The sequence below is a fragment of the Lathamus discolor genome, chromosome 16 (assembly GCF_037157495.1).
Source record: "Lathamus discolor isolate bLatDis1 chromosome 16, bLatDis1.hap1, whole genome shotgun sequence".
NCBI classification, from domain to species: Eukaryota; Metazoa; Chordata; class Aves; order Psittaciformes; family Psittacidae; genus Lathamus; species Lathamus discolor.
In genome coordinates this window covers 6,856,589-6,867,822 of record NC_088899.1, presented here as the reverse complement: position 1 = coordinate 6,867,822, position 11,234 = coordinate 6,856,589, and the positions used below count along the sequence as shown (strand labels likewise).

At 57.5% G+C, this 11,234-nt stretch overlaps 1 protein-coding gene across 1 annotated transcript in view; it reads left to right on the top strand.

The window, feature by feature from the left end:
• The first annotated feature begins 473 nt into the window (after positions 1 to 473).
• AJAP1 (adherens junctions associated protein 1) overlaps positions 474 to 11,234 on the top strand; it is a 34,797-nt gene continuing 24,036 nt past the window's right edge. The window contains exon 1 of the mRNA XM_065696421.1: positions 474 to 577. Within this exon, the coding sequence (XP_065552493.1) occupies positions 549 to 577 (29 nt within the window). The 5' untranslated portion in view covers positions 474 to 548. The remainder of the gene's footprint in view (positions 578 to 11,234) is intronic.

The window sequence follows — 11,234 nt, the reverse complement described above, 5'->3', positions numbered from 1 at the left end:
GGAGGAAGAGGAGGAGAGGAAGGAGCGCTCCGCCGCGCGGCGCAAGGGGGACTTCGCGGCCGACGCCGGGTCCTGCGGAGGGAACGGCCGCTCCCCGCGGGGTCAGCGCCGGGGGCCGCGCTGCGCGCTCGCTGCCTCCGCGGGGTCCCGGTCCCGTCCCGCCCCGCCGCGGCGCGGAGGGGCCGCGCTCCGCCCCCGCCTCCTCCCCGCGCAACTTCCCCGAGCCGCGGCCCCCGCCCCGCGGGTGCGCGCACAGGCGCGGGCGCGCCGAGCCCATCGAGCCGAGCCCATCGAGCCGCGCCGCGCATGGGGCGCGCAGCCTCCGCGGGCGCGCAGCTGCCCCGCCGGTGCTGAGCGGAGGGAAGGAGGGGAGGGTCCGGGGCTGCAGAGCGCCGACCTCCCCCTCCCGCGCCTTGCGGCCCCCGGGCGATGCCCGCCGCGGCCCCGCCGCCTGCCCCGCCGCTGAGCGCTGCCGCGGGCGCGGGGCGGCGCGCCCGGATGGAGAGCTGAGGCGGTGAGCCCCGCCGGGCCGGCCGGGAGACGTGACGATGTGGATGCGACGGCTCTCGGGAAGCAGGTAGGGGCCGGGGCGCGGAGCGGGGTTGGGCCGGGGGGGGGGGGGGGCTCCCGCTGCCCGGCCGCGCTCGGGGAGCGGTCGCGGAGTTCCAGCCCCAAGTTGCCGGAGCGGGGCGGCTCGGCACGGCCGGTCCCGCTCCGGGCAGGGTGTCGGGGCCGCCCCGTTCGGCAGCGGGGCGTGTGCGGCGGGCGGAGGGGACGGCTGCGTTGTTGGGGAGATTAATGGAGAATTGCGGAGCAGGGGAGAGGGAGTCAAAGTGTTACGTAACACGTTTTCATTACCGCTGCGAAGTCATCTTGAGCCCAAATCTTGTTATTTCCCTGGAACCGGTGGCTGCAGAGCGCCGGTCGCACGGCCCCGCAGCCCAGGAGCACCGGGCATGGAGCCGGTCCCGGTGGGACACGCATAGGTACAGCGCGGCGGGTTAGGCAAGTGAGACCGTAAGGAAAAGTCCGCTGCTGCGAGGTTCACGATTCATTTCTCCCCCTCATCCATTACCATGTATTAAAGAAACCCTGATTCATGTAAGCGGGGGGCACAGCCTGCCCCCGCCTCCCCCCTTCGAGCGGGGCAGCGGGTTGGGGTCTCACTGCTCGACGGGTCCCACGCAGCAGCCCCGCTCCCACCGGGATCTGCGGCTGCTCCACAGGGAGCAGCACTTGGCTCCCCGGATGGCTGCTGGGTGAGCGGGGGGATGCGACCCCCCCACCAGCCCTACCCCACGCAGCAACTAGAGGAGCCCAACATGGCTGCGGCTTTGGGGTGTGGGGGGGAGGCAGGCAGGGCCCCCCCCATTGCCGCGGATGCTGCTTAGAGGCCTTTGTCCATCGCCCTTGGGAGCTGCCGGAGGCTTTGTCCCTCTGCCTGGGCTTTGGCTGGCGTCCGGGAGGGTGAAACTTGAACTGAGGTTTTGTCTGTGCCGAGGAGCCCTCGGCTTTTGTTTCACACTCGCGTGTGCCGTGCACAGTATTCCAGAGGCTCGTGGTAACCCAGTTCCCTGTATCCACATCCGATGGCAGCCCGGGCAGGCGAGCACCTTCCCAGAGTCATCCGTCCGTCCGTCTGCCGGGGATGCGCTGCTGCGTGTGGGAAGGACAGAGTCTCCTGGGAGTCTGCGGTGATGTAGTGACCTTAGGGATTGCTCCTAGGGAAGGCACCCGAGGTGGTTTGATTTTGGATGTCTGGAAAGCCGGTGGAGCTGGAGGGCTGGTTCCTGAGGCTCCGATCTTGGAGACAGAGGAGGATGGATGCCCTCTGCTTTCTTATTTTGCAAAGAGTTTAGCAATGAGGGCAGGAGCCTCTCGGTCGCTTCTCTCCTTGGTTTTGCCTTGTGAATTTCTTTGCTGTGTACCCTGGATTCCCAGTGCCAGGCCGTCCTCTGCCACCTCCTCGGCTTCCAGCCCCTCCGTGTTTTATTTTTAATAAGAGGTAACTTCACTGCTAACCTTGCCTGCTGCTCTCGCTTCACTCTTAATTGCTTCTGGCTTTATTTCTGACATTTCCCATGTCGTTTCCCCTCATTTTCTTCAAGCCTGCTAGAAAGATCGCTCCCAGAGAAGCAGCAGATCCTTCCAGCGCCCATTCCACTCTGCACAGGCTGTGCCCAGAGCTGCTGATGGTACCGTACCGCTCCGGTCAAGCCTGGTTCTTTCTCTCTGGGGCAGCAAGGAGCTGCCTGACCTTGGGGCCAGCCTTGCTGTGGAGGGTGAGACCTGCAGACCCAGAGCCACCCGGCCCTAGGTCCTGCATGGAGCAGCTCAGTGCTGCCCGGTCCTGAGCATGGGCACTGTGGGGCTTGGGTTTGTCATTTGGGGGGGACAGCAGCGACCGTGGCTCCCCGTGTGTGCACCAACATGTATGTGCGTGCATGCGTCTGCGTCAGTGCCTGGGCCTGCCTGGCAGGGCATGGCAGCTTTCTGCAGCGTGCTGTCTGCCTGGCTTCCAGTGCTGGCTGAGGACTTCCCTTCCGTCGCTCCGAATGTAATACTTTAAACAATATGCCACGATTTTTAACAGCGTTTAGCTCCGGAGTGATTTGCAGTAGGAGTGAAAACACCATGTGCAATTTCTTCCCGCTTGTATAAAACCACTCGTTAAAAGCATACATCCCTGCGCGTTGGCACTGAGGAAACTTTATGGGCCTTGTAGATCCTGCCAAAGCAAACATTTTCCATGAATTTCACTCATCAAGTTCACGCTGTCAAATGTAGATTCAGCCGCTCGTCAAAGATGCAAGCCTTGCAGTCTGGAAAGTAATGAGAGCAGTAAGCAGTGGGAGTTAATGGCCTCCACTGAGGAGTCCTTACTCATCCTGCATCCACGCAGGGGCTGAGCTGGCTGCTCTCAGGTGAATTGATTGCCACCGAAATGCGGCTGGTGTCACCGGCTATGATACTTAACAGCCACGATAATGCTCCAATAAACTGCGCTTTTATGCAGCGGTTCATCCTTCCCGACCAGCAGCGATTCCACAGATGAGGCAGCGGGATCGCGTGGGGCTCCAGCAGCCTCTTCCCCGGAGGATGAACAATCGTTGTGATAACACCAGGGCCATCGCGTTGCATTGACGGTGTCTCAGTGGGGTGACGGGTGGAATGCCCTGTGGTCACGGATGAGCTGCTCAACTGGGGTGCTCCCGGGGCTGCTCTGTGTCGTGGGATGGGGCAGCTGCCGCCCGTCTGCCCCATGCACCGCAGCACCACAGCCTGGGTTTGCTTTCTGAAAGGGAGATGCTGATGTGCTCTCAAAGCCCAGCCCACAGAGGAGAGGCACAGGGGGGGAGAAAGGAGCTCCCCAGGTGGCCCGATAACCTCGTTCCTGCCTCTCCTCGCCCAGGTTGAGCCGGGAGGTTTCCCAGCACGGCTCATTGACAGTGGTGTCTGTGTGGATGTGAGCGGCTCCGCACAACAGCTCCGCGGGGTGTGAATAATCCGCGGGACTCCCGACAGGTCTGAGGTTCATTATGGAAATGTATGCATGCCTGAGCCTTGAAACGCGGCGAACGGGAGCAGGGCTGCGAGGAAAGATTACGGGAATCAATATGCTGAGCCGGAGGAGTGGGAGCTGCTCCGCTCCGGGTCGCAGTACTCGTTATTCCCGTTAAGGGCTGGTGATGCTGAGGTGGGTTACAGCAGTTTGGGTTTGAGACCAGAACTATTCCAGCAGGATAACTCCTGAGTGTGTTGGGTGGGATCAGCAGGGAGGATGGAGCGGCCTCATCAGCACTTTTGCCCCCGCATTTAAAACACAGGGGTTTTCTCTCCTCCTTCCTTGGATGGTACTGCAAGGAGAGGGTGACCTGATGAGTCTTCTTGGGGATGCTCCCGAAGCTGCTGGTTTGGCCTTTCTTCACCTCGGGGACGTGGTTTTCATCGGAGTGATTTTTTTTCGCTGGAATAATATAAAACTCTGGACCTGAACTGCCTCCTTAAAAATGGAATCTGAGTTGTTATGAATATTTCCTGTGGCGCTTACCAGGACCTGCACCTACAGACTTTGATAGCTTACATAATTTCCCGTGATGGAGATGTACTTCATCTAATTTCACTTTGAAATGCATTGATTAAATCAGAACTGCTGGGAGATTTAAACTGAGTCTCTGTGGCCTGAACTTAACTGTGGGAGGTTTACCTGCCTTCATCCTTCAACATTAATTTGGTTTTATGAGGATTCCTCGTGAAATGAGGTTTTGTCTGCCACTGAGTCGCTGCTGCTTTCCGGGTTTATCAGTTTCTTCCCATGGCCTCAGTGGCTCTGCAAGAAGAAGCTGTGCTAAAGCCTCCTGCCAGCATCGTGCTGGATGCCTTCACCTGGAGCCACGCAGTGAGGACCATGGGTGTTTCTGGTGAGGCTTCAGCTCTTTCCAGTGCTTCTTGCCCAAGCTGGAGGTGAATCGCCCATGCCACCCGTGGCAGGACCAGTGATGCTGCAGCGAAGCTCTCGCCTGGGGTTGTGGGGTGCTGTGCTCATGGAGCACAATGGAGAGCTGCAGCGGTACCCCCAAGTGGAGGAGGATGTGTCCTCTCCTCGCCACCAAGCGACTTGGCCTCTCCTCTACCAGTCAACAGCAGGGGAAGGAGGAGAAATCCAGCCTGGATGGACGTGGATGAGCCATTGCGTGGAAATAAGCAGGGACGGGGCCACTCATGTCCTTCCCAGCAGAGCAGTGGGTCGTGCATCCCCAGCCTTCGAGCCTGACTCTGCTTTTCCATCCAAGACCACCACCGACTCCCTTTGGGCCAGCGCCCCACCAGAATTCACTGTTAAAGGCTTCCCCAGCCTCCACCTTTGCTGGCTGTGCTGGAATAATTCCATAGACTTCAGAAAAAGCCCCAGGTACATGAAAAAAATAAAGCTTGTCATTCATAAAGTGTTCATTTTCAACTCTGATCTGCAGAGTGTCTCATTGTGACTTGGGAATGATGTGTAGGCAGGAGATGTACTTTGACAAGCAATGGGTTTTGTTGGTCTCTCTCGGCAGCTCTGTGTTCCTGGCAGCACTGTGGCATTCCCAGTGGCACCGTGTCCATCCTGCCCTGACTGCTGGTGTGTCCCCATGAGTGATGCTGCCGGCACTGCCCGATCCTGCTCGGTGCTGTGGGCAGCATCATCCCCTGGAGCTGTTGTCTCACAGGAGTGGGCAGTGAAAGCTGCTCGCCAGTTCTACTGAAGAAGCTGGCTGGCAGCAAGGAAAGGCAGAATCCCTGCTCCATGCCCTGGGTGAAGCATCCATGGGATGAGGCTTGGCTGTGGCCAAGTGGCGAGGTGGGAGTGGTGAAGCTTTTCCTCTGCTGGCTTCCCAGTAAAGGTTGAGTAGAAGCTGCTTTGGGAACAGCATGCAGCTGGGAGCAGTGACATGCTTCCAGCAGGAGAAATCCAAGTCTAGACCCTGGAGGCGGCAAACATGGAGTCTGTTGGGATGTGTGTCCCCTAATACACAGGAAGTGCAGGGATGGGGATGTGCTGGCACAGGGACCCATGGCAAGGAGTGCCCGTGTGCCTGGGGACACTGGCAGAGCTGCGCTGCACTGCAGGAGTGTGGTTTTGTGGGGTTCATCTACAGCCTCATTGGGATCGGTCCCTCCCATCCATGCATGGCTTTGACGACGCCTCCCATTGTGCAGCCTCCCGGGATGTTCAGGAGAACTTCCACGGCTCCAGCCATGCCTTAGGGCCCTATAAATAGGAATCGTGGCGGCGTGATGCTGGCTTAGCAACAACGCGAGGCTCTTGTGGCTGGGTGTAGGAGGGCTGAGGGCTGGCTGCTCGCAGACGGCATTTGAGGCTCCCTTAAGAGCCAGCGGCACTAATTGATGTCACCACTTGACTGCGTGTCACTCGGCTTGAAGACACGGCAAGGTCGGGGGAAGCACGGGGGATCCCCTGGGATTCGCCTGCCTGGCGAGCTGAGCCGGTCGCTTCCTTAGGGACACGTTCCTCTAATTGCCGGAGCCCTGTGTGTGACCCCGGCCCTGCTCCCAGTGCTTGCGATGGCATCTCTGCCTCCGACTGCCGGACTCGAGTGATGGGGCGCCAGTTAATTGGCATGGATTAGGACATGCACTTCGGTTGCTGGGATCATGGTCGTTCTCTTCCTCTCCCCAGCAGCCCCAAAGCTCAGCTGGGTGTTACACAGGGAAGCGTTGCCGTGTCAGGTGCTGGCACGTGTTATTTTAGAAGGAGCTCCCGAGCAGAATAAACCCATTTTCTACAAGCCGTTGCCTTTCATAGGTTTCCTTATGAAGCTTTCTCCTCGAAGGATGAGGATGAGTTACTCATCTTCTTGTTTCTTGGCTTCATAAAAGGTTCTCCACTGCTTTAGCGTCCTCCAACGCTACTTCAGTACTCTGGGTTCCCATTGAAGTGACATTCTCTGGCAAAATCAATTTTGCTAATTTTGATGGGTGAGGATGGAATTGTTTCTTATGGGCAGCTCCTTGGGGATGTTCTGTTCAGGCATCCGGCAATTCCATGTTCTTCTCTTTCACCCTGCTAGCACGTGGACCCAGCCCAGGGGTGTGTGCAGGAAGGGGAGATGCAATAACCCACAGAGGTTTGCGGGAGGCAGCGAGGGATGCGGGAGCTCTGCCTGGCGGAGAATTCCATCTCTCCTCTGGAGAGAACACTCAGGAAAGTTTAATCTCTCCCACAACGGGGATGTTTTTGTAATGACTGCAAAGCACAGCGATACCTGACTCACTGGCAATGAGGCTCCAGAGGATGTCTGCCCACAAACAGCACTGTGGTCTCTGATTGACTCACCTGCACCTCGATCCGATGGCATTTCACTCCCGCTTGCTGCCCGGATGCTTTTTGCATGGTGAGGTGGCTGTGGAAGGGAGAACTGCTCTCCTCTGTAGAAAAGAAGATTGTTCTGTGCTAAAAGGGGATTTAAACCTCTGTATGGAAGGATCAAGAGTCTTTGCCCCGGATTTTGTTCTCGCTGCCTTTGCTTTCTATTTTGCTTTGGCTTTTTCTCCATCTTTTTGGGCCGTTCTCTTTTCCATGTGGAGCGTGTCAAGCTGTGAGATTTGGCCAGCAGTGGGATGTCCTGCTGTGGGGCTGGGCAGAGCTTCCCAGTGCATCCGGAGCCTTGGGAGCATCCCTGCTGCACCGGAGCCTCGGCTGGGCACTGTGCTCCCCTCCCTCATGCCCCAGCTCTCTGCCTTGGCTTCCTCCAAGTTTTCCTATTGACGTTTCACACTTTCAGTTGAGTGCTCTGCTGCTTCTATCTTCTTATTGTATTTCTTGCTCCATCAAAGCCATCTGTCCCTCTGTCTGCTTTTAGAAGCTTTGTTTCTCTCTTCTCCTCCACTTCTGTAGGAGTTTCTGGAGCTTTTGAAACCCTTTGTGCTCTCCCTGTCTCCATTCCCTGGGATGGCTGCTGAGGTTTCAGGGCAGCCTCTGCATCCCGGGCTGCTGGGGCCACTGGGGACTTCCCAGGAGAAAGCCAGGTTTGGATCTTGGTGAGAATGGAAAGCAGCTTTATTTAGGAGAGTGCATTGGTCGGATTTCCCAGGGTTTCCAGTGGGGTCAGTGCTTGTCTTCGCACCTGGGGAAGTGGATCCTTCAGGAGATCACCGTTAAAAACCCCATTGGAAGATGTTCCCATGGTCTGTGGTACCTCTCACTGACATTGGTGGGCATTGGTGCACCCCGGCGCGTGGCTCCCGCAATGCTCCGCGCTGTGTTCCAGCAACACAATGGACCTCGTTTAATTACTTGGATTTAAAGCTCGTTAAGCTGCTGCTTTAGCTGTACCGCGCTCACCGGTCTTAGGTTCTTAGATCAAAGCATTTCCTGTGTGTGCTGTAATGACACGCTTGAGCACATCAATTTAGGAAATAAGATAAGTGCTGGGTGTATTTACCAGTGAAGCGGCGGTGGGAAAGGGTGTTGTGTTGGAAGCGGTACCTTGCAGGGTGGTTTTCCTCTCGGTAGGTCCCTCCAGAGCCAGAGCGCGGGGCTGCAATCCTCACTGCCTCTTGGAATCACTGCGCCTTCATGATATGGGCTTCAGAGGAGAAAAACCCTTTGTAAGGCTCCTGCTCCAGCCTGGGGTCAGGATTATCACGGTCCTGGCCTTCATCCCTCAAGCAGGGACAGCCCCTTTCCTGCTGTCCCATTCCGCAGTGCTTCTGCTTTGCATCCGTGTGGAACGCTTTGGCTAAGGGGGAGGCCTGAGCATCCCACAGAAGCCTGCTTTGCCCGTGAGTTATACAGGGGTCATGTGTGGTAAAGGAAGAAAATTGCCAAGCAGATCGGGGGAATGAGCAGTTCCTTTGTGCCAAGCGGAACCGCACCGTCCTCCCTTGAGCCTGTATCCGTGTCGGGGAGCCACTAAAGCAAACCTTAGTTACTCTGTGTGGCATTAGGGCTGATCTCTAAGCTCCTGGGCTTAGTGCTGTTGTGCATCTGTCCCTGTTCCTTCCCTTCAGCAGACTGGTTTTTAGTGTGCCTGGTGAAAGCAGAAGTGTTCCCCGCTCTTGTGGTGAAGGGAGAGTGTCCCATGTGCTTCCAGGATGGTGTTAGTGAGTGAAGACTGGCAAGGATGCGCATGAGGTGGTGCAATACAGGAGGAGGTATGGATAGAAGCTAAAATAAGGGTAAAACCCCTTAATTTCTTTAGGTTTATGGGATTATCGCCGAGGATGGAGCTTGATGCTGTGATTATTCAACAAGATTTTAGGTGGGTTCAGAAATCCCCGCAAGTTGTGTCTGAACCAGAGCTCTTGCTGCTGCCTGATGCCCAATGTGGAATTCGGGGGGGGGGGGGGATGAGGGGGAGAAGCCGGCGGCAGGTGCAGGTTTGGGCTGGAAATGCAGCGCTCACAAACGCCCTTTATCCAGGCGGGACAAAAGGCGAGTGTTTCTTCCGACGGGTGGATGAAGCGCCCAGTGTCCGGCCCTGCCGTGCTAAATGCGCGCAGTGTTTGCCGTGCTCCGGCGGGACACGGAGCTGCCGCCTTCCATGGAAGCGCTCGGGGTGGTTCCTTGCCCAGCGCTGCGCAGGCAGCGGGCGCAGGCAGCTCGGGGCAGTTTGCCCAAGCCCTGCCTGGCAGCGTCTGGCAGATGAAGGTCTCTCCCCAGGGGAGCCAGACCGCGCAGGGAGCTCCTGCTGGAGCCACAGCCGGGGAATCACCGAGCGCCAGCTTTGCCCTGGGATGTGCCGCAGACGTGGCTGGGGCTGAGGGCGCTCGCTGGCTGCCGGGCTCCCCAGCGCTCCTCGAGCTCCATCGGAAGCAATCCTGCGGGAAGGGGGGAAACACGCGGCAGCAGAGGCACTGCCCTTTTAGAGCAGGTCAAGGGATCCGGGATGGTGGTGCCCGTGCTCATCCTGGGACTGCTGTGGTGCTCAGTCCTGTTGGCATCCTTTAAATCTTTGATGATGGAGCTGAACTTGAAACCCAGGGTGAAAGGTTGGCTCGGCTTCGGCAGCGACCAGGCACATCAAGCAAACCTCTTACCTTCGCAGCGCTGTGTACTCCCCATCTCTTCTGTCCTCCTTCTTCTTCCCCACGTTGCCCTGCAAGGCCGTGGCATGGGATGTACCTTAGGGGTCCTGTGCCGAAGGGCTCCAGCATCATCCCTGGGCTGCTGCATGTGGGGCTTTGCCCTTTGCCTCTGGCGAAGGACAGAGGCCCGGCAGGCGAGAGCAGCTCTGCTGCGCCAGGGCTGTTGGCTGACAGCTTTGGCAGGAGCTGCACCTCCCGCATCAGCATATTGGCGGTACCGCTGGGTATTAATTATGCCTCCACACTCACGGCTATTCACATGTTAAAATTGTTTATTTGCAGCTGGCTGAGCTCAAGACAGAGGCAGAAAAGCAAGCGGCTCCCTTTGGCTGCCCTCCGGGCCCCTGTTCCTCCAGGGGATGCGGCTCCCCAGGCACAGGCAGGGATGGATCCAGCTGCTCTGTCCCAGCATCTCCGTCCTGGGGAGGATGCTCAGCTCCCCAGCCCCGGTGACCTCTTTCTGCCCTGTTTTCCTGGGAAGATGCGCTGTTTGTGGCAGCATGGTTGGGAGGATTCAGCCTGTTTCACCCTCTGCTGATTTGCCTCCGTGATAAATCCCATCCCCTCCGTTGTGGGAAGTGGTGTCAGTTTAATTACTTGTGGGGAGAAGGGGGAGAGCAAAGGGACTTAGGACTTGTTTTAAGTATCACTTTTATTAGCAGGTAATCCTGAAGCTCAGTTCTGTAATATAGATAGGTAGTGATGTGGCACATTTAATTTACCTAGGTGCTACTGCGTGTCAGCTTTTGTGCCTTAATTCCCAATCCCGGCTTTAGACAGCTTGGCTGCCATAGTTTCACAAATTTACAGTGATCTTGGAAGAAGTCGTGGCTGTGGATGGTGCAGTGAACAGTAAATCCCCCGTTCCCATTGGATCTGGGTTCAGAGTGGTGTGTCCCAGAGCAAAGCATCACTTAGGAGAGAGGTGCTTCGGTCTGTGGTGCCTGTGGTCCTGTGCCTCTGCTGCCGGCACCCAGGGGAGCAGAGTGGGATGCAGTGGGTGCTGTGCACCCCACTGGGGTGGTCCATAGGGTCTCGTGCAACTTGCCACGTGCCTTTTGGCACTCATCCATGCTGCCCTTGCAGCCTTCTTTCCTCCTGGCCCCGTGAGGGTCCCATTCCAGCCCATCATGAACCAGTGATGCTCCAATGCTCTATTGCCATGGTGATGGCTGGTGGTGTCATGTAAAAGGACAGTGGCTGCACTGCAGGGATCCTCATGCACCAAAGCACAGCTGGAGAGTGGCTGCGGTGGGCGCCAGGTCGGTCATCCCCATCTTGGTGAGGACACACAATCACAGGCCATGTATCTGCAGCCGCCACTGAAGCTTTTCCCTCTTCCCATCGCTCCAGCGTGAAAGTCACCCGCTGGGATGCAGCGGCCTCATTCTTTTGCCATACAAAGCCAGTGAGTTCCTGCACGTACTCAAACCATGCCGTGTTCCGAACGCCTTTGTAGGACACTGCCTGTCCTACTGACAAGGATGCTTTTCCTAGAGCGTGTCTCCTGCTTCCCTGCTGTGTCTTGCCTGGGTCAAACACGCATCGTCCCATCCCTCCAGCCACGGCTCCTGCTTGTGCTCTGGGCATTCACAGGAATATTTTTGCCTGTCTCGCTCGGCATTTGGAGCTGGGAAAGGCTC